Source organism: Euprymna scolopes, chromosome 11, assembly GCF_053919585.1.
Source record: "Euprymna scolopes isolate OS-2025 chromosome 11, ASM5391958v1, whole genome shotgun sequence".
In the NCBI taxonomy this organism is placed as follows: domain Eukaryota; kingdom Metazoa; phylum Mollusca; class Cephalopoda; order Sepiida; family Sepiolidae; genus Euprymna; species Euprymna scolopes.
Window position 1 is genome coordinate 22,551,510 of NC_136492.1, and position 24,780 is coordinate 22,576,289.

General features: G+C 38.6%; 1 protein-coding gene across 1 annotated transcript in view; it reads right to left on the reverse strand.

Annotated features, from left to right (window-relative positions):
• LOC145287803 (ubiquitin-like-conjugating enzyme ATG3) overlaps positions 1-3,034 on the reverse strand; it is a 66,061-nt gene extending 63,027 nt beyond the window's left edge. The window contains exon 1 of the mRNA XM_080135648.1: positions 1,775-3,034. Coding sequence (XP_079991774.1) covers positions 1,775-1,846 — 72 coding nt within the window. The 5' untranslated portion in view covers positions 1,847-3,034. The remainder of the gene's footprint in view (positions 1-1,774) is intronic.
• Between the last annotated feature and the right edge of the window lie 21,746 nt (positions 3,035-24,780).

Sequence of the window (24,780 nt, forward strand, 5' to 3'; positions counted from 1 at the left end):
TCAGCATACCCACCCCCTAAATACTATAAAAAAATGGTGGGAGGAGGCAGTGTCAGTCTCAGAAAAAATGGATTTGTTTCCGCTAGGTAGCAGTGTCAGTCGCAGAGAAGTAATTTGTTTATAGCACGCGCGTACAAACATGGCGGCCAGTGAATTACAATGCATAATACAGGTCTTTATACTTGTTTTTGCTGAATATGAATGAGATTTTCTTATTCAGCATAGTCGGAAACGTGTAAAAGTCGTCATTTAAAAAAAAAATTGTTGAGGTGGAGGTGGACTTAATGTAAAAATTTACCATTTTATTTTAATAAAAACATGGTTTAAGTAAGGGGGAGGGGCTTTTCTAGACGAATTTCTGCAATCTGAGATTCTCCAAATTGTTTCCCTGCGTATTTTAAACTATAGGGAAATTAGTTTTTATTGCTTGAGGGTAGAGTGTGGAGGGAGGCACTCAGGGTTAAGGGTATGGGGGGGGGGGGCTTGTTCGAAAATAGAGTATCATCTGACATTTAATTCATACACGAAACTAAATGATTGGTACTTGCGCAATTTAGGTTCGGAGGACAATTTTTGTTTTAGTTACTAGTGCTGAAATAACATTTAAAAAGCCATTCTTAACATGGGGAGGGGAGGATGTTTTGTACCTATTCTGTACTTTAACCTTACAGTTGAAAAAAAAAAAATTAAAAAAACTTCGGGTTTGTATTACTGTACACAGATTCGAAAAAGTTGTCAAAAAACAAATATATAACAAATATTATCAAAGGCAAGATAAGTTACTTTTCTACCTAACTGGATATATTTTGTGTTTTTATTCAATGTAACATGTTTATTCAGCTCGAAAAACATGCAATGTTTATCGATGTATGTACTGGAAAATTCAAAATGGCGCCCGACTGTCTCTTTAACACGGTAAGTTTGGGAAAAGATGTTATAAATAATAAACTAGACAAAATACTATTAAAATACAACCGAATATATGTCAACTTATGTCACGGTAACATATATTGAGCGAATTTCTAACAGTATTTTGTCTAGTTTATTATTTATAATACCTTTTCCCAAACTTACCCTCTCCGAGAGAGAGTCGGCCGCCATTTTGAATCTTCCAAAACATCGGTAAACACTGCATGTTTTTCGAGCTGAATAAACATGTTACATTGAATAAAAACACAAAAAATATATCCAGTTAGGTAGAAAAGTAAATTATCTTGCCTTTGACAATATTTATTTGTTATATATTTGTTTTTTTGACAACTTTTTCGAATCTATGTGTACAGTAATACAAACCCGATTAACTTAAAAGAGACCGTAAAAATTTAATTCAATTTGAAAATCCTATTCAAAAATTTAAAAAATATCATAGTCCGTATTCTGCTTCATTACAAAAAAAAAAAAATGCTCGGTTCGAATCCTGTAAAACTACCATCTTTTCTAATATAAAAATTAAAACCAAATACTAAGTTCTCTTAAAATTATTAAATATAGATATTTTTTACTTTTCTAAAAACGCAATCTAATTTTAAAACTACAAATCGAAGAAGGATACAATTTTTATGCATTTATTTTTGCAAAGGGAATCTGAAACCTGGATTTAAAATCAGGAATCACAAATACAAAAACATGGAAAAATAATACCGACGTTTTAATATCACTTAAAAGTGGGCGTAAACCATTTTTGTGTAATAAAAAAATGTATCTTTTGTTATTTTCATTTATTCCGACATAATTATCAATCAAATAAAAATAAGAAATGTCTCATTTGTCTTACCTTTAAAACAGGTGTCAAGTATCCGGCCACCCCCAGTGCCGTTCCTTTCACGGCATTTATCACGCTCTGCATGGCGACAGGCTTATTTTTGCTTTGGCTTTAGAAATATATATTTAATTGGGGAGAGATGTCGAGGAGGAGATAGTAAATTTTTTTTTAACAATGACTAGATTTTATAAAATTTGTTTAATAATAGCAATAATAATCGGTTAGTCATTACTAAAGGTATGTAAAAAAAAAAAAAAAAAAAACTAAAGGTAAGGAATAACCACGATCAGTTTCTCTTAAAATGATACACCCACGTATGGAAGATGAGATAAATCAACTTCTGTGCATCGGAATAGAGCCGAATCAAGACGTCAGACCTTGCAGACACAAAGTGCTGGATACCCCTTCAGATAGAGCTCTATAACGATGCCTAGTCAAAAAAAACCAAAAAAAAAACCAACTAATTACCAATACTTTACTGCAGTTTCAGAGTAGAGCCGACCGTCAGAAGCGGATTTATTGCCTTCATGTGCTAAGGATTATATTAAGAAATTTCTAGAAAGCTTGACTATTAATAATATAATTTTTTTTTTAAATAAACTAGTTTCTAAAATTACTTTCTCTTCAGTAGAACAATTCTTTTTTTTTTTTTTTTTTTAAATGAAAGTTTTTAGTCAAAATATCTATGCTAAATACAAACACAATATAAATAAATAACAGGTGTCACTAATTTTATAAAAGTTGGTGTCACAATTTTTTTTGGGGTTTTTTTTTCAGACTCCGTACTTAATTCTTCGATGACATTTAAAGTCCAAAATTAATAATACTACGAATAAAGACAAACGGATAAGGTTTTAGCGGCAACAAACACGCACATATATATTTAAATAAACATCTATTAAGAAGAAAACCGTCTTAATCTAGAATAATAGTATAGGTTTCTGAAAATTGTACCTTCTAAGAAAAAATAAAGTATGCGATAAACCTTAAAAATGGTGAATAATGGTCGTTGTAGTAGTATACAACGTCATTCTACCCACTATCTTAAAAAAAAAAAAAAACAGCTGCTCCTCCTCGACTCTGCGGTTGATTTGTGATTTCTAGAACTATATAAATTCGTAGTATGTCCTATATGCACTCAACTATCATTAAATAAAAAAAAAATAAACCTCTTCCCATAAAACACTAGGGGGAAGGGTTTAAAAGGAGCTCCAAGATTCACTGTCGTCCAACGAAGGAAGCATTTCTTTTTTTTTTTTTTTTTTTTGATTTATAATCGTTGAGTTATCTCCCTTACTGTCGATCGTCAGCAAAAAAAAAAAATACGGTGGACCGTAAGAGATATAATTTATTCGATGTCATTTACTTATAAGAGCTTTGATTCTTATTTTCTGCACCTTTATTTATTTACTTTTTATTTTATTTTTTTCTAATAAATGAAAATAAATTTTATATTTTATATTTTAATAATGCAATGAATAAAAAATAATGAACGGGAAAATATAATAAAAGCCTTGACAGTACTTACTTGGAAGAGCACACACTTAAAACATATTTCAGAACCATACACTTATTTTGGTTTGTAATATATTTATACTGTATTATTGCTATGTTTTTGTCCATTAAATGTAATGAGTTATTTTAGCAACCATTAAAGATGATGTGATTACGGTCATTTCTTCTTTATATATACATATATATATATATATATATATATATATATATATATATATATATATATATATATATATATGGGACTTGTACAGTTTAATCAAGACATTAAAAAATGAAAATATCGAAGAAAAAAGAAAAAAAAAAAAGGTTATATTGCACGTATCCATTATGGAACAAAGTTTACCGGAAAAAAATTTCACTTAATTTCATCAAGTAGTTTTGTTTTTTTTTTACAGCAAAAAAAAAACAATTTCTTATGATACAGAGCAAAAGGTTCGATTTTTAGCAAGAAAAGCTAGTATTAAAGATGGGAAGTGAATGTTGGCGGTTTAACTGGAGTTATCTCCCCATGGCGTGTTTAACAAATTCCATAATGGCTGACTTCAACGCGCTCTCATAAGAATGTGTTTTTCCGCTGTAAAAAAAAAAAAAAAAAATACTCGATCAAATTAAATGAAATTTTTTTTCAGAGATTTTCAGTCCAATATATATATATTTTGTATGGATGATCGTAATCACATCTTCTTTAGTGGTTGCTTGGCGAGCCCTCAGCAATGAGGATGGTGTTCATGTTCTGAGTTTTGATGTGCGTAAAGATGGCTGACAAGTCCTTGAACTGCCTTTCGCAGTGAGGGTAGATAGTTCCATTCCAAGTTGGAGGGTTGAATCAAACGTGCTCTTCTCTCTCCCTTCTTCTCTTTCTCTTCTTCTTGAGGTCTGCATGTCAGTTAGCCTCGAAGGTAGTTGTGTCTTCAACGATGGTCTGCCCCCAGGTTTACCTGTTCTTGGCCTGAATGTCCTATGTGCTTGTATTGATGCCACACGTCTTTCCTTTTAAAAGATCCTTGTATCGCTTCTTCTGGCCTCCTCGACTGTGCTTTCCTTCCTTTAGCTGCCCATTGAAGAGTGTTTTGGAAGTCAAGAATCCGACATCCTGACAATGTGGCCCAACCATCTCAGCTGGTTCCTAATGATCATAGCTTTGATGCTGGTGTGTTGGTGTCCTAGGGGACAATTAGGTTGGCATGATAGTCCTCCCAGGAGATATCCAGAATGCTCCGTAGGCAGCATTGGTGAAATTTCTACAGTGCCTTGAGATATAGTATGTCATTCAGGTCTCTGAGGCATAGAAAAGCATCAGAAGCATGACAGCTTTGTATACAGCCATTTTGGTGTCCGTCCAGATGTCACTGTCTTTAATCATATGGGTTAAAAAATGGCCGTATGCAGCTATGGTGCACTTTAGATGGTATTGGACTTTATCTTGGCTGTTCGTATTGGATAACAGGTGGCTTCCAAGGTATGGTAAGTGGTCCACATTTTCCAGAGGTTTGTCACCAATGGTGAGAGAGGAAGCTGCAATGTCAGCCCTGTCCCCAAGTTGGTACATGATCTGAGTCTTTGCTGGATTAATGGCAAAGCCAAGCTGGGTATAGTTGAAGGCATTTAGAATTTGCTCCAGGTGTTCTAAGATGGATGCCCCACAGTTGTCATCGGGGTACTGGTATTTCATCATGGATTTTACAGAAGTTTTGTTTTTCGACCTCAGGTGAGAGAGATTGAAAACTCACCCATTTGTCCTGTAGATGATGTCAAGTCCTGGAAGAAGGTTTCTCTTGACTATGTTTGTGATAGCTGTTATGAATATGTTGAAGAGTGTCGGGGTAATGACGCAGCCCTGTTTGACATCTGTTTTAATATTGAAGATTTATACGAAATATATATATATATATATATATATATATATATATATATATATATATATATATACAATATTTATTATGACACTATATATACATATTTCAAGGTCGTACCATTGGTTTCGATACACCGAAAACAGTAATAATATACTGTGGAAAATCGGTATAATCTCTTCGGCGACAAAGAAAAATCTGGAACTAATGCAAAATGAACGAACATGTATATATAGTGTCATAATAAATATTGTATCTTCAGCTCTCATATCTACGATCGAGCACTTTATTGGATTTTTTTCATCACCCCTGGACACGCTATATATATATATATATATATATATATATATATATATATATATATATACATGTATATGTATATATCTGACAGTCTTTGTATATATGGTAGTCAAGGTCTGGTGTATGTATGTATGTATGTATGTATGTATGGTGGTCAAGGTCTGGTGTGGACGTGTGTTAAAAGCACACAGATGTCTTAGCGTCATACTGTGCTTCTCCCAGACAAATCAACCCCACGTGCACATAGTTAACACTGCCATGCAGACAGGGTTTTGATGAATGGCGAGTGTCCTGTGCCATATAACTGGACCTCCACTGCCTTGTGGGCCAAGGTTCTTTCAACCAAAGGCTAAGGGTGAGGTAATTCTGACAGAAACCTCCAGAGGAGCTTTGGCCCTGTCAGCTGTGGCGTACATGACCCACTGGCGTGTGGAGTATGCTCTGGTGCCCAGCAACCTAAGTCCCAGTCATGGATCAAATGGCAGGGGGGGGGGCTCCCATAAGCCGTGGTGAAGGCAACCTCTCTATGAGAAAGAAAACCCTGATATAAAACCTGCAACGACTGCTGCATCCAATGATGTTGACTTGTTCTTCTTTTTGGTTCAATGTGTCAGTTGTTTAGAGAGTGGGATTGTCTCGGTGCAAAGTCTTTCCTCACTATAAAAAGCTTCAAGCACAGGCATCACTTGATATGCAATGGAATACACACTTAGCAATCATGTGTGTATCTCGATAACAAAAAGGCTGGCTGTAGCCTAAAACGGTAAACAAACATTTAATGAAGGCTTATACAAATATGAGTGTCAATGGCAATAAGAGTTCTGAAACTTCCAGGGTCTGGCCCAGCCCAGCAGGTGTCTCAGGGCACCACAGTCGTCATCATCTTACTGCGAGGAAATGTATGCCAATGAACATCGGCTTTTGGAATGTGCAGACGCTGTTTGACTTGCTGTCAGCAATAACATGCCTAGAGCATATATGAGCAGGGGTGTCAAATTGGTTTGGAGTGTGAGGCATGCAGGAGATTATGTCTGAGCAGAGCTGGGCTAATAATCCATTATATAACTCATTACTATTAAACAATTTATCAAAACTGCCATGTCCGGTGCCATATAACTGCAAAACATTCAGTATGGGAAAAATTATTGTTTGGAATGAATGCACAATGACATACAAAAAATCACTTGGGGCTCTTGATTGATCCTTGGCAATGTCAGACCATTCAAGAATGCAGTAATATTGCTTGCAGGAGATTTCAGACAAACGTTACCTGTAATTCCACAATCAACACCAGCAGATGAAATAAATCTTTGCCTCAAATACTCTACTTTTTGAAGCCGTATGAAGACATTAAACTTAACTCAAGATATGCATGTCTAGTTGCAGAACGATCAATCCACAGAAATATTTTCACATCAATTGTTGGAAAGTAGGAACGGAAAAGTGCTAGCTGATCAGAGTTCAGGGCAAATTTTGTTGCCTCGTGACTTCTGTAATTTGTTTACATCAAAAGAAGAGTTGGTAAAAAAGGTTTTTCCAGATATTCAAATTAATTATAAGAATTCCAGTTGGCTGAGCGAATGAGCTATTTGTGCAGCTCAAAACACCAGGTCCATAAACTTAATGATATTATTCAGTTTAAAATTCCAAGTGAGGTAGTCACATACAAGTCTGTCGACAATGCTATGGAAGCAGACAAAACATTTAATTATTCAACAGAATTTTTGAATTCATTAGATTTGCCAGGAATGCCACCACATGTACTGCAATTGAAAATTGGCATACCAATTATCATGTTGCGAAATATCAACCAACCCAAGCTTTGCAATGGCACGCAACTTGCAGTAAAAAAATTAATGAATAACATTGTAGAAGCAACAATCTTGACAGTGCCTTTCAAAAGTGAAGATGTCCTCATTCCACATATTCCTAGGATTCCACCGGATACACCATTTCAATTTAGGAGATTTGCAATTCCCAATTCAATTGTCATTCGCAATCACCATCAACAAAGCTCAGGGACAATCTTTACAATTCTGTGGCATACATCTATACATGGACAATTGTATGCTGCATGTTCTAGAGTCGGCTAACCAGAAAATCTCTATATCTGATTAGAAAAAGGAACAGCAAAAAATATTGTGTATTCACAAGTACTGGAAAATTAAGGATATAAGAAACATGCATTTTCTCTTTTTTTTTTCCATTTCACCAAATTGAGCCACAGCATTGCATGGCAGAATACAGCTAGTATATATATATATATATATATATATATATATATATATATATATATATATATATATATATATATATATATATAATTGATATGACAAAAAATAAAATTTATTTATTACTTCATCAAATATACCAACAAAAAATATATGAAGTATATAAAAAGATTTTTTTTCAGGGATGTTTTTCTTTTAACACATTGTAAAAAGTCCTTCTGCAAGTGTCGTTCAATGAGTAATGTCCCTTATCCACTTCCAGCTGTCTGATCTAGCTGAAATTTTACACGTGCAATAGTTTATATATCTATGGGTTATGTGACAAATTACACCTGAACTGATTGTGGTTTGTGATTTACGAATGTTTGAACTGACATAGATGTGAAATGAAGTCTGTGGAGTGCCATGCAGTGATCCAGGTTTGTGTATTTGAAAGGATGGACACCACAGGATACTTTTGATTAAATTAAAGATGTATGGTAATGATGCTCCATCATATGACCTTGTAAAACGCTGGCATCATGTATTTAAACATGACTGGAAATCTATGGAAACAGCTCCCAGACCTGGTCGCTCCTTTCTGCCATTGATGAGGTGTCAGTCAAGTTGAACCTGATAATTTAGAAGATCAATTTATCACTAGTACTATGACAACAGAATATTATTATTATTGTTTTGCCACTCGAGTACATATCTGACACAGTTAGACAAAGTAAATTAACCAAGAACCACATCACTCTATATAAAAGTATATAAGATACCAATGGATACACACTCGTGAGTCTAAACAATGAAAAGAATATGCTGTTGTCGTAGCCCTATTCATCACATAACCCAAGAAATCAAGATTAGTATAGGGTATGTGGGAACCATATGCAGTTATGTATAAGGTGTCTGCTCAAGGTTGAATTTGGAGATGTGCCAAGAAGTTGAGTGAAAGAAAGAAACCTGGGTCTATCACCCAGAGACCAAAATCCAGTCAATGCTTTCAAAATGGAAGCACTTGAAACCACCATCTCCAAAGAAGGTAAGGGAGAAGTTCACTGTTGGCAATGTCATGTTTACACTCTTTTGGTACCAGGGAAGAGTTGTGATGATAGATTTCCGAGCAAAGAGTACCACAATTACAGGAGCCTATTATGCTTCACTTTTGAGGAAATAACGGGAATTATAGAAAAAGAGACAACGAAATAGTTTCATTCTATATTCAAAAGCAACTTTATTTGTTATCTTTGTTAGTAGCATGTACAAGAGAGAAACGGGTTAGTAGGTGGAAGTGTTCTTGTGTAAAGATAGATTTAATATATTGCCGGTTTGTTGAGAAGAGAACAGCTCAGTCCATACGTGCCTGCAGCCAGCAGTCATCAGGACGAAGGAGGTCGGTTAAAGGAGGAAGAAAGAGCAAAGCCTTCAGTGTATTTAAGTGTTGTAGTGTGTGTGTTGGTGTATCGACGAGAACAGTTCTGTAGCATGATAAACAAAGTTCGCTTGGGTACTGCACATGGAAATAAATGGGAGTTTGAAGAGAGCCAGATTAGCTTGTTGTATTCATCTTCAGCCTGGGGCTTTGGCCCCAGGCTAATGTCTGCTGCCAGCGGAAGCCAAGGAGAAAGAGGAGTAAGAGTTTCAGATTTCGCCGTTTATGTACTTGGTCACATGATTGAGAGCTGGCTTGTGATTGGACAAGCCAGAGAGAAAATGGATTTCAAATCTTGAGCCGTGAGAATTAGCTCCTGCCTATGATTATGGCAAGTTTCGGGTGCTACAGAAGTTATCAAAATCAAAAATAGGGTAGGATCAGCAAACGTATCCTCTTCCTGTAGGACAACGCTCTGATCAACAATGCGCATGTCACCACATCAGAAGCACGGGGCATGTGACTATGAAATCTTTCCCCATCCCCCTGCTCTGCTGACTTTGCACCCTCTGACTTTCACCCCTTCTTCCCAGCCATGAAGTTTTTTTTTTTTTTTTTTTTTTTTGCATTTTCACCTTAAACAAGCCACAGTGCCACTTTGATGTAGGTGGCTACTATCTAGGACATAATTTGTAGGGGTACTGTGTAGGGAGCTGAATTTATGCAAGGAAAGCACTCTCCAGATGATACAGTCTTGATTTTCGAAGTCACATGATGGTAAAATATTTGTTTCTTTTCCTACTATTACGTTGTGATTTGACTTTCAAGTGCACTTGATACGTATTTTATTTTATTCAAAATAACAAATATTTATTGATTTTAAATTACTAGTACAGCTAAAATCTATAGATCATTCGCCACAAGTGTATTTTGACGTTTAGAAAAATATCTGAATATTTAACATGTGTTTTTACGGAAATCGAGGAAAATAGTAAAATCTATAGTTAAATATTTAGAGATTTGTAAAGAATCAGAATCAGTAATTGTATGAGAATCGGGGATTTAGTGCGGAATCGGTAATTGTATCAGAATCGGGGATTTAGTGCGGAATCGGTAATTGTATCAGAATCGGGGATTTAGTATGGAATCGGTAATTGTATCAGAATCGGGGATTTAGTGCGGAATCGGTAATTGTATCAGAATCGGGGATTTAGTGCGGAATCGGTAATTGTATCGGAATCAGGAAAAATACTGAAATCGTCCCATCACTAGTATGCAGATATATTTTTTATTTTATTATTATTAATATTATTAGTAGCAATAATACCATTATTATTATTAATATTATTAGTAGCAATAATACCATTATTATTATTAATATTATTAGTAGCAATAATACCATTATTATTATTAATATTATTAGTAGCAATAATACCATTATTATTATTAATATTATTAGTAGCAATAATACCATTATTATTAATAATATTATTAGTAGCAATAATACCATTATTATTATTAATATTATTAGTAGCAATAATACCATTATTTTTATTAATATTATTAGTAGCAATAATACCATTATTATTATTAATATTATTAGTAGCAATAATACCATTATTATTATTAATATTATTAGTAGCAATAATACCATTATTATTATTAATATTATTAGTAGCAATAATACCATTATTATTATTAATATTATTAGTAGCAATAATACCATTATTATTATTAATATTATTAGTAGCAATAATACCATTATTATTATTAATATTATTAGTAGCAATAATACCATTATTATTAATAATATTATTAGTAGCAATAATACCATTATTATTATTAATATTATTAGTAGCAATAATACCATTATTTTTATTAATATTATTAGTAGCAATAATACCATTATTATTATTAATATTATTAGTAGCAATAATACCATTATTATTATTAATATTATTAGTAGCAATAATACCATTATTATTATTAATATTATTAGTAGCAATAATACCATTATTATTATTAATATTATTAGTAGCAATAATACCATTATTATTATTAATATTATTAGTAGCAATAATACCATTATTATTATTAATATTATTAGTAGCAATAATACCATTATTATTATTAATATTATTAGTAGCAATAATACCATTATTATTATTAATATTATTAGTAGCAATAATACCATTATTATTATTAATATTATTAGTAGCAATAATACCATTATTATTATTAATATTATTAGTAGCAATAATACCATTATTTTTATTAATATTATTAGTAGCAATAATACCATTATTATTATTAATATTATTAGTAGCAATAATACCATTATTATTATTAATATTATTAGTAGCAATAATACCATTATTATTATTAATATTATTAGTAGCAATAATACCATTATTATTATTAATATTATTAGTAGCAATAATACCATTATTATTATTAATATTATTAGTAGCAATAATACCATTATTATTATTAATATTATTAGTAGCAATAATACCATTATTATTATTAATATTATTAGTAGCAATAATACCATTATTATTATTAATATTATTAGTAGCAATAATACCATTATTATTATTAATATTATTAGTAGCAATAATACCATTATTATTATTAATATTATTAGTAGCAATAATACCATTATTATTATAACGGCAAAGTTTTGTTGCTCTTCTGCTATGAAAAGCAAGTCAGAAGTTTTAGTTATTGAACTCTCCTTGAATGATTAAACAGTCATTGTTGATCTCTCTCTCTCTCTCTCTCTCTCTCTCTCTCTCTCTCTCTCTCTCTCTCTCTCTTACACACACACACACACACACACACACACACACACACACACACACACACACACAGAGTCTCTGTTCGCCCCTAATACATATACACACTGGGACAAAAAAAAAAAACGGAGTTTTACAAAGAAATGAAATGTTTTTTCTTTTCCTCCAGTAATATTATTTTCTCTTTTAAGAGAGTGGGTTTTCACGTGACTTCCTACCACCTCATGAAACTCTACCTCCTACTTCTACTCCTCAACCCCTGTTTCTTTTTCTTTCTCTCTCTCTCTCTCTCTCTCTCTCTCTCTTACACACACACACACACACACACACACACACACACTGTCTCTGTTCGCCCCTAATACATATACACACTGAAATTTTTTAGATGTATCTTTTGGATTATACAGATTACATTTTATTTTTTTTTTACAAGGGGGGTCACGACTTATCTAGGCCCGAAAGCCACTCGAGGATAAGGGTTGATGCTTGTACAGTAGTCATTAGGACAACATTTTAGTAATTGTTACTAGTGGGAATTTGGTATAATTTGATGATTTAAAGGGATGGCTCAGCAAGAACTTGTTTACGTTGGACTTGAAGAAAACCATATTGTAGTTAGCGGGAAAGAAAGCCAGTGGAATAGAGTTCTACAGGCGCACAGTTCTAGAAAAGAATTTTAGTTCATGGAATTCACATTTAGATTTAGGCACAGATAGAGAGTGGGGGAAATTGTTGATAGTGGCTCTAGTTAGACAAGTGTTTTTTTTGTGAAAGTTTGACGAGGGGGAGCCATAGATTGGAGCGCAGACGAGCATCTGCCATGAAAAAAAAATGATAGAGCAGAGACAGGCTAGCAACGTCCCTTCTTTAGGAAAAATGTTGCAGGGAAGAGAAAGGGCCTCACCTACCAAGTTTCGAAGTCTGTTTTGAACTCTGTCAAGGCAGGATAGGAGGCTCCGTGCAACTCCTGCCCATATATGGCAACGGTATTTTTTAAGAAGGTAAAAAAAATATATATTTAATGAACACAGCACAAAATGAGCAACAAACCTCTTTTTAACAATAACAACATAAAATAGGGTTTTAACGGCAGCAAGAACTAGAAGGTCGAACTGAGATAAAGGAAGAAGGTTCTTTTTGAGGTTGTTGTCGGTCAGTCAGTACATTTCTCTGTGTCGTTCCCAGCTAATAGCAGTTGTCTCCAGTGAAGACCGCCAATGCCAGATCAAGATGTTCAGTGGACAGGGGAGGAGAGAGAATAGGTGTTGGTTGACCAAAGGTTCGGTCCTGACTGACTGACGTTCCCTCAAGTCTTTTTAGGGAGCAGATAAATCAATGCGCTCTGTTAGCTGATAGGTCAGCCTGTGGCCGAAGAACTCGGAGTGGGGGCATTGATTCACTAGAGAAAATAGTTCTCTGTAACTGCTACAGTATCTTAGTTGTTATTTTTACGTTTTGGACGACTTAACCTCTGACTTTCTTCCAGTTTATCTTGTCAGTAGCTCTTATTGCTGGAAAAAATGTTTTTGTTTATTTTTTTTCTAACAAAGTAATAGAATTCAAAATTTGTGAAGTGTCTATGACATGAAAAGAGTGTTAAGTCGTTTTTATTTTTATATTAATTCAAGTTCCTATGAAGTTGTTTCTGAAATTTGGAGATGAGGATTAATATGCATTAATTAGACAATTCAGACTACTGTTCTCATATTGGATGAGGTTCACATAACTTTTTGGTTGATGTAACCTCCAACCTTCTTCAGATATAACTTAACACTGGCTCTTATTGGTGAATGGTAGAAAAAATGTTTTTATTTTTTCCCGACAAACCCGCTTAGCAACAAAATCACACCCCTTCACTGTTGAGATCCCTTACTGCCAGTAAGCTTTCTACTCTAATAGTTTCTTCCCTTGAACAGCTAGAATTTAGAATTCCCTTCCTGCTTCCCTGACTGTACTGATATGCAGAAGTTTAAATGTAACGTAAACCAACATCTTGTTAATTTTTCCTAGACATGGTCCCAAATAGTAGCCCTTTATGTCTAAGTGGCGATATGCCTTGTTAGAGGTGAATGTGAGTAAAATATCTCTACTATTATATAAAAGGAACTGTGTGTCTATCAGTTCATTCCCTATAGACTCCAAAACGGCTGGGCTGATTTTTATGAAATTTCACACAAGGAACTTCATATACCTAGCAGTGTTATAGCAAGCCCCATTCTCCCCAATGGTTTACTTCTACTTGCGCAACTGCCATTGCTCAAAGCCAGCATGCGTACCATAGATTTAATCGACATAAGTCCAATTCAAACAGACGGAAGTATATAGAAGCTAGAAGTAACTGTAAGAAAGAAATAGCGACAGCTAAGAGAGAATTTACTGAAACCACCAAAAAACACATCGAAGCACAAAAATTAGGAACCCGTGACTTCTGGAAAATCTACAAGTGTAGTAAATAATGGGCAATCAACGATTCCCCCACCAACCAACAATCACGAGGTTGTTTTCTCAGCAACCGCGAAGGCTAACATGGTTGCCAGTCGGTTTGCCTCAAACTCCACACTGGACCCTTCTAACCACTCCCTCCCTGACTTTCCTTTGCAGACAGACGCCATGCTAGACAATCTGGAAATCACCCCTGCTCAGGTGCATGCTATCATAAAAAAACCTTGACACTTCAAAAGCATGTGGACCCGATCTCATCCCGGCTGTGCTATTAAAAAAGTGCTCCGCCGAAGTATCTCCAGTTCTCTCCAAACTTTACAACAAATGCCTTAATGAATCTTGCTTTCTGGACTGCTGGAAAACTGCTTCTGTGGTACCAGTTTTCAAGAATTCTGGCGAAAGAACTGACCAATTAAATTATTACCCCATTAGCCTCCTTCCACTTTTCGCCAAAATATTTGAGACAATAATTAACCAAGCTCTGGTCCATCACCTTACAGATGCTAAACTTCTGACTGACAAAAATATGAATTTAGACAAGCCCGTTGCACAGCAGAAATCTTAACTGTAATCTCTGAACGTATATACCATTCACTGGACAAAGCCGGGGAGGGTAGAGCGATAGCTCTAGATATATCTAAGGCTTTTTGATAGGGTATGGCATGAGGGTCTCCTCAGGAAAATTAGATCATACGGTATCACTGGAAGAATATTTAACATAATTAAATCCTTTTTAGATCAGAGAAAAATCCAAGTTGTTCCCAACGGTCGTACATCTAAACAATATTATATAAATGCAGGAGTGCCTCAATGGTCTATCCTTGGACCTCTATTATTCCTAATATTCATAAATTACCTCCCTGACAAAATTGCCTCTGAGATGGGTATATATACTGATGACACCATGCTCTATAACAGGCACGACAGGAAAACAAATGAACACATATCTAAAGAAATGGCAGAAACACTAGAGGATGACCTCCAGTCTGTAGTGGAATGGGGACAAAAATGGATGGTCACATTCAATGCTGCTAAGACTAAACTTGTTTCCTTCAATAATTACAAGAAACCTTCTCTACAACCAATAGCAATGGCCAGTGACTCTTTATCTGAAATTACATCTTTTAAACTCCTTGGCCTAACGTTCACAGGAAACATGAGTTGGAACAATTACATTGAAAGCATTGCCAGGACTGCTGCGAAGAAGGTAGGCTCTCTCTACTGTGCTAGGAAACTACTAACACCCGAAAGTATCCTGTACCTCTATAAGGCCACCATTCGCCCATGTATGGAGTATTGCTGTCATATTTGGGCTGGTGCATCTGCTACTAGTCTCTCGCTCCTAGACAAGGTTCAAAAGAGTCGCCAATCTGACATGTCCTGAACTGTCATCTAAGCTTCAGCCTCTGTCCCATCGACAAAATGTTGCATTCTTCTGCCTGTCCTACAAGTATTTTAATGGTGAATGCCCCGACGAACTGCAAGCACTTGTGCCCCCACGACGTAAACACCCTCGACAAACCCAACAGGCAGCTAAATCCCACCCCTATACAGTAGAGATCCCTAGATGTAAAAGAGCTTTCTACTCCAGTAGTTTCTTCCATCGAAAAAATCCAATGAAAAAAGAAACAGGCGACTATGACTAAAGTTAACATCTGACACAATCTAACATCACAAGTGCATTTGAGAAGCTTTATTACCACACAAGCAGAAAGGCTCGACACATAAAATCAACAGTAGGTTCCTTGATAGGACAGGGGCTCGTTCGAAATTAATGTTTCTATTTAAAGCATAATTGGAGTATTATACTTGATTTGTTTTTCATTTTAAACTTTAATTCAAGCCATTATATATAAAAATAATTTTATAAAATCAATAGTAGGTTCTCTACAGTGCAATGTACACTACAATGTATTGTGAAATAAGTCATAAAGAAAAGCATGTGAGGTTCTTCCTGGTGGGTCCCCAATTTGATTGAAAAATGGGTGATTTCACCGATTTTGATGACAATAAAAATATGCGAGTGTAAAACATTGATCATTATTCAATCCCGGGAAATGTTGAGTCACCATGCTAGTTTACTATAAAAAGGAACTTTGTGTGTGTCTGTGTCTGTGTCTGTGTGTGAGTTCGTTCTCTATGGGCTCAGAAATGGCTGATTTTTTAAAAATTTCACATGAAGGTACTTGATGTGTCTGACAGTGTTCTTAGATAGGCTTTGTATCAGAATGTCTGATAAGTATCGATAATCAATAATCGAAAAAATCCATTTAAAGGAGGAAGTCCGATTTTTACACAACCTAACATTATAAATGCATTTGAGAAGTTTTATCACCGCACAAGCAGAAAGGCTCAGCCTATAAAATCAGCAGTAGACAGATACGCGTCTGAAATGAATGTTTCTTTTTAGAGCACAATTGAACCATGATAGTTGACATTTGTACGTTTAACTTTCATTCAAGTGATTATGTAAAAATCAACAGCAGATTTTTCGATATGACAGGGTCAAATTTGAAACGAATGTTTCTGTCTAGAGCATAATTGAACCATCATACTTGACTTTTGCGTTTTAAACTTTAACACAAACCGTTATTTTTAGATGATTTTATAAAATCAGCAGTAGATTCTCTACCACACAGACCACAATGTATTGTGGACTAAGTCACTATAGGGAGACATGTGATGCTTTCTTTATGGTACAATGCAGGTGGGGGGGGGGTCCCTTGGGGGGGGGCGCTAGCTAGAGCAGGTAATCAATCGATTTGATTAAAAAATGGACGATTTCGATGACAGTAATAGAATCGGATGATGAAACTGTTATTGATCCTCGCTCAATCCCGGACAACGTCAGGTTTCCCTGCTAGTATATGATAGTTCACTCAAAAGAAAACCGTTTACATAGAAATCAGACTGTAATTAAATATGGCATAAGATCACTGAAGTTAAGCAATGTTGAGCTTGATCAGTACTAAATGGGTGACCATTTTGGCAAGTCCAGGTGCTGTATGTGCTCTCCGCTTATCTTGGCATTGTTTCCAGTCGTCTATCGCTTTTTCTTGCCACTGGACTTAAGCAGTGCCGATTCAGGAGAGGTGTGGTTGGAGATTGTGCAACCTTTGCCTCATAATTACACGCACAGCCACCCTTAAGAGGGTATCCATTGTCTTTCGAGACTAAATGGAGGCATCAAACTGCAAATTAATTTTTGTAGTGGAAGTAGGATTTGTATGAATCAAAATGTAATGCTTAAACGACTGTGAGGAGAATTATATGTCTTTTATACATGTTGCTATTGCTTGGCCTTTCGGCCAAGATCAAAGTGTAGTATCTGTTCCGGCAGATGCTGTAAGCTATGACTAGCTATGACTAGTAAAGACCAGATGTGGGGGCAACCCCACATGCCTGACCTTTAACCAGCTCCCATTTCCCACCTCTCGGGAGTTGGTCCCCTTTTTCCCTTCCCCCTCCCTTCACTCCTCACATTAAAAATCGGCCTTGTGCCTAATTTGCTCGGTGGGGGAGCAAATAAATACCATCTGTTCCGGCAGATACTGCAAGCTATGACTAGCTAGGACTAGCTATGACTAGCAAAGACCAGATGTGGGGGCGGCCCCACATGCCTGACCTTTAACCAGCTCCCATTTCTCACCTCTCGGGAGCTGGTCCCCTTTTTCCCTTCCCCCTCCCTTCACTCCTCACATTAAAAATCGGCCTTGTGCCTAATTTGCTCGGTGGGGGAGCAAATAAATACCATCTGTTCCGGCAGATACTGCACTTAAGATGGTTTGTACCAGTCAATGGAGGGGAAGCCCTCTATACTGGGACAATTATTATTTTTGGTAACCAGAGTGCCCCCTTTTTGCCTACTTTTGGGGGAGCTGGTTTTTACCTCACATTAAAAACGGCCTTGTGCCTGATTTGCTCAGTGGGGGAGCAAATAAATACCATCTGTTCCGGCAGATACTGCATGCTATGACTAGCTAGGACTAGCAAACCCCACATGTCTGACCTTTAACCAGCTCCCATTTCCCACCTCTCGGGAGCTGGTCCCCTTTTCCCCTTCCCCCTCCCTTCACTCCTCACATTAAAAATTGGCCTTGTGCCTAATTTGCTCGGTGGGGGAGCAAATAAATACCATCTGTTCCGGCAGATACTGCAAGCTATGACTAGCTATGACTAGCAAAGACCAGATGTGGGGGCAACCCCACATGCCTGACCTTTAACCAGCTCCCATTTCCCACCTCTCGGGAGCTGGTCCCCTTTTTCCCTTCCCCCTCCCTTCACTCCTCACATTAAAAATTGGCCTTGTGCCTAATTTGCTCGGTGGGGGAGCAAATAAATACCATCTGTTCCGGCAGATACTGCAAGCTATGACAAGCTATGACTAGCTATGACTAGCAAAGACCAGATGTGGGGGCAACCCCACATGCCTGACCTTTAACCAGCTCCCATTTCCCACCTCTCGGGAGCTGGTCCTCTTTTTCCCTTCCCCCTCCCTTCACTCCTCACATTAAAAATCGGCCTTGTGCCTAATTTGCTCGGTGGGGGAGCAAATAAATACCATCTGTTCCGGCAGATACTGCAAGCTATGACTAGCTATGACTAGCTATGACTAGCAAAGACCAGATGTGGGGGCAACCTCACATGCCTGATCTTTAACCAGCTCCCATTTCCCACCTCTCGGGAGCTGGTCCCCTTTTCCCTTCCCCCTCCCTTCACTCCTCACATTAAAAATTGGCCTTGTGCCTAATTTGCTCGGTGGGGGAGCCAATAAATACCATCTGTTCCGGCAGATACTGCAAGCTATGACTAGCTATGACTAGCAAAGACCAGATGTGGGGGCAACCCCACATGTCTGACCTTTAACCAGCTCCCATTTCCCACCTCTCGGGAGCTGATCCCCTTTTCCCCTTCCCCCTCCCTTCACTCCTCACATTAAAAATCGGCCTTGTGCCTAATTTGCTCGGTGGGGGAGCAAATAAATACCATCTGTTCCGACAGATACTGCAAAGCTATGACTAGCAAAGATCAGATGTGGGGGCAACCCCACATGCCTGACCTTTAACCAGCTCCCATTTCCCAACTCTCGGGAGCTGGTCCCCTTTTTCCCTTCCCCCTCCCTTCACTCCTCACATTAAAAATCGGCCTTGTGCCTAATTTGCTCGGTGGGGGAACAAATAAATACCATCTGTTCCGGCAGATACTGCAAGCTATGACTAGCTATGACTAGCTATGACTAGCAAAGACCAGATGTGGGGGCAACCCCACATGCCTGACCTTTAACCAGCTCCCATTTCCCACCTCTCGGGAGCTGGTCCCCTTTTTCCCTTCCCCCTCCCTTCACTCCTCACATTAAAAATTGGCCTTGTGCCTAATTTGCTCGGTGGGGGAGCAAATAAATACCATCTGTTCCGGCAGATGCTGTAAGCTATGACTAGCTATGACTAGTAAAGACCAGATGTGGGGGCAACCCCACATGCCTGACCTTTAACCAGCTCCCATTTCCCACCTCTCGGGAGTTGGTCCCCTTTTTCCCTTCCCCCTCCCTTCACTCCTCACATTAAAAATCGGCCTTGTGCCTAATTTGCTCGGTGGGGGAGCAAATAAATACCATCTGTTCCGGCAGATACTGCAAGCTATGACTAGCTAGGACTAGCTATGACTAGCAAAGACCAGATGTGGGGGCGGCCCCACATGCCTGACCTTTAACCAGCTCCCATTTCTCACCTCTCGGGAGCTGGTCCCCTTTTTCCCTTCCCCCTCCCTTCACTCCTCACATTAAAAATCGGCCTTGTGCCTAATTTGCTCGGTGGGGGAGCAAATAAATACCATCTGTTCCGGCAGATACTGCACTTAAGATGGTTTGTACCAGTCAATGGAGGGGAAGCCCTCTATACTGGGACAATTATTATTTTTGGTAACCAGAGTGCCCCCTTTTTGCCTACTTTTGGGGGAGCTGGTTTTTACCTCACATTAAAAACGGCCTTGTGCCTGATTTGCTCAGTGGGGGAGCAAATAAATACCATCTGTTCCGGCAGATACTGCATGCTATGACTAGCTAGGACTAGCAAACCCCACATGTCTGACCTTTAACCAGCTCCCATTTCCCACCTCTCGGGAGCTGGTCCCCTTTTCCCCTTCCCCCTCCCTTCACTCCTCACATTAAAAATTGGCCTTGTGCCTAATTTGCTCGGTGGGGGAGCAAATAAATACCATCTGTTCCGGCAGATACTGCAAGCTATGACTAGCTATGACTAGCAAAGACCAGATGTGGGGGCAACCCCACATGCCTGACCTTTAACCAGCTCCCATTTCCCACCTCTCGGGAGCTGGTCCCCTTTTTCCCTTCCCCCTCCCTTCACTCCTCACATTAAAAATTGGCCTTGTGCCTAATTTGCTCGGTGGGGGAGCAAATAAATACCATCTGTTCCGGCAGATACTGCAAGCTATGACAAGCTATGACTAGCTATGACTAGCAAAGACCAGATGTGGGGGCAACCCCACATGCCTGACCTTTAACCAGCTCCCATTTCCCACCTCTCGGGAGCTGGTCCTCTTTTTCCCTTCCCCCTCCCTTCACTCCTCACATTAAAAATCGGCCTTGTGCCTAATTTGCTCGGTGGGGGAGCAAATAAATACCATCTGTTCCGGCAGATACTGCAAGCTATGACTAGCTATGACTAGCTATGACTAGCAAAGACCAGATGTGGGGGCAACCTCACATGCCTGATCTTTAACCAGCTCCCATTTCCCACCTCTCGGGAGCTGGTCCCCTTTTCCCTTCCCCCTCCCTTCACTCCTCACATTAAAAATTGGCCTTGTGCCTAATTTGCTCGGTGGGGGAGCCAATAAATACCATCTGTTCCGGCAGATACTGCAAGCTATGACTAGCTATGACTAGCAAAGACCAGATGTGGGGGCAACCCCACATGTCTGACCTTTAACCAGCTCCCATTTCCCACCTCTCGGGAGCTGATCCCCTTTTCCCCTTCCCCCTCCCTTCACTCCTCACATTAAAAATCGGCCTTGTGCCTAATTTGCTCGGTGGGGGAGCAAATAAATACCATCTGTTCCGACAGATACTGCAAAGCTATGACTAGCAAAGATCAGATGTGGGGGCAACCCCACATGCCTGACCTTTAACCAGCTCCCATTTCCCAACTCTCGGGAGCTGGTCCCCTTTTTCCCTTCCCCCTCCCTTCACTCCTCACATTAAAAATCGGCCTTGTGCCTAATTTGCTCGGTGGGGGAACAAATAAATACCATCTGTTCCGGCAGATACTGCAAGCTATGACTAGCTATGACTAGCTATGACTAGCAAAGACCAGATGTGGGGGCAACCCCACATGCCTGACCTTTAACCAGCTCCCATTTCCCACCTCTCGGGAGCTGGTCCCCTTTTTCCCTTCCCCCTCCCTTCACTCCTCACATTAAAAATCGGCCTTGTGCCTAATTTGCTCGGTGGGGGAGCAAATAAATACCATCTGTTCCGGCAGATACTGCAAGCTATGACAAGCTATGACTAGCAAAGACCAGATGTGGGGGCAACCCCACATGCCTGACCTTTAACCAGCTCCCATTTCCCACCTCTCGGGAGCTGGTCCCCTTTTTCCCTTCCCCCTCCCTTCACTCCTCACATTAAAAATTGGCCTTGTGCCTAATTTCCTCGGTGGGGGAGCAAATAAATACCATCTGTTCCGGCAGATACTGCAAGCTATGACTAGCTATGACTAGCAAAGACCAGATGTGGGGGCAACCTCACATGCCTGATCTTTAACCAGCTCCCATTTCCCACCTCTCGGGAGCTGGTCCCTTTTTTCCCTTCCCCCTCCCTTCACTCCTCACATTAAAAATTGGCCTTGTGCCTAATTTCCTCGGTGGGGGAGCAAATAAATACCATCTGTTCCGGCAGATACTGCAAGCTATGACTAGCTATGACTAGCAAAGACCAGATGTGGGGGCAACCCCACATGCCTGACCTTTAACCAGCTCCCATTTCCCACCTCTCGGGAGCTGGTCCCCTTTTTCCCTTCCCCCTCCCTTCACTCCTCACATTAAAAATTGGCCTTGTGCCTAATTTCCTCGGTGGGGGAGCAAATAAATACCATCTGTTCCGGCAGATACTGCAAGCTATGACTAGCTATGACTAGCTATGACTAGCAAAGACCAGATGTGGGGGCAACCTCACTTGCCTGATCTTTAACCAGCTCCCATTTCCCACCTCTCGGGAGCTGGTCACCTTTTCCCTTCCCCCTCCCTTCACTCCTCACATTAAAAATTGGCCTTGTGCCTAATTTGCTCGGTGGGGGAGCAAATAAATACCATCTGTTCCGGCAGATACTGCAAGCTATGACTAGCTATGACTAGCAAAGACCAGATGTGGGGGCAACCCCACATGTCTGACCTTTAATCAGCTCCCATTTCCCACCTCTCGGGAGCTGGTCCCCTTTTCTCCTTCCCCCTCCCTTCACTCCTCACATTAAAAATTGGCCTTGTGCCTAATTTGCTCGGTGGGGGAGCAAATAAATACCATCTGTTCCGGCAGATACTGCAAGCTATGACTAGCTATGACTAGCTATGACTAGCAAAGACCAGATGTGGGGGCAACCCCACATGCCTGACCTTTAACCAGCTCCCATTTCCCACCTCTCGGGAGCTGGTCCCCTTTTTCCCTTCCCCCTCCCTTCACTCCTCACATTAAAAATTGGCCTTGTGCCTAATTTCCTCGGTGGGGGAGCAAATAAATACCATCTGTTCCGGCAGATACTGCAAGCTATGACTAGCTATGACTAGCTATGACTAGCAAAGACCAGATGTGGGGGCAACCTCACTTGCCTGATCTTTAACCAGCTCCCATTTCCCACCTCTCGGGAGCTGGTCACCTTTTCCCTTCCCCCTCCCTTCACTCCTCACATTAAAAATTGGCCTTGTGCCTAATTTGCTCGGTGGGGGAGCAAATAAATACCATCTGTTCCGGCAGATACTGCAAGCTATGACTAGCTATGACTAGCAAAGATCAGATGTGGGGGCAACCCCACATGCCTGACCTTTAACCAGCTCCCATTTCCCACCTCTCGGGAGCTGGTCCCCTTTTTCCCTTCCCCCTCCCTTCACTCCTCACATTAAAAATCGGCCTTGTGCCTAATTTGCTCGGTGGGGGAGCAAATAAATACCATCTGTTCCGGCAGATGCTGCACTTCAATTTCTTGTTCTCTGTCAGTTGAGGAGAAATCCTTCACGACTGAGACAATTTTTATTTTTGTTCCTTTTCTCCACGTTAAAAACGACCCTGGTGTCTAACTCTGTCCCGTGGGGAGGCATTGTAAATAGGAACATGTTCTTGGTGCCAATACCTGGTACAGCATTCACCCACGGTAGGTTGAGCTGGATTTTCCCCAAAGGAGGAAATTCCTAAGCTTTTATGATATTTGCCAACAAAATGTGCTTTTTTGCTTGAAAAAAAAAAAAAGAAGACAACACGTTCAGTAGCTTCCTTGTGAAGTTTACTCTTTGGGAGGAGAGCTTTATTCAAGGGAGAGAACTCAGACTGCAGTTATAAATGGGTTGAATTTTTGTGACAGAAGTAGTATCCGGCTTAGCAGTGTTAAATATACACTGAGAAAAATCATTTTGACAAAGACGTACACCTGGCGACAAATTCGAGAAACAATAAAATAGTTATCAAATGTATCAAAAGGTTATTTGAATAAAAATTATGAATCTGACACCAGGCACCTGCATGAAAAGGAAGATAAGTTCAAAATATAATATTTGAAAGTTAACTTTTTCGCAAAATATTACACAGATATAATCAAGTCACACCAAAGTCAGGTCAATTCAGTGAAATGATAATGGCCTAATAAAACGCCCATTGACATCCCAATATGGCGTTTCAGGTAGTTATAAATGATTATATAATAACAACTGAAAAGGTTATCATTGTTGGTTGACGATTTGGGCTTGAGAAGAATCAACCCATCATATTCCTGTATACGCATCACATAACAACCAACCATCCATCCATCCATAACTGACAATGAAGACATATTCTAATAGTGTTATATATCAGTGTATCGCCATTCTTTAAACGGATGTTACGTGCTTAGTCTGTAATGGTATGACCTTTAAGGCTGTGATCATAGCGTAGTATCTGTGTTAACTGTGGCAAGCAGGGCCAAAGGTCAAAACATTATTGTTATTATTATTATTATTATTATTAATTGATTTGAGCAACGGATGGTCACTGGATTAGTTATTATGAGTAGAAGAATAAACAATTAGATTATTTTTTTTTTTTTTTTTTACAAGGGTGTCACCACTTATCAAGGCCCAGAGGCCACTCGAGGATAAGGGTTTATAGGTATACATTAGTCATTGTGATTTTAGCATAGTAAACAGTGGGAATCTTGAAACTTGGATTACTTAGGGGGACGATTCAATTAGAACTTGTTCACATTGGACTTTTTCTTTTTTTTTTTTTTTCATAGGTATCAACTCATTATCAAGGCCAAGAGGGCACTCA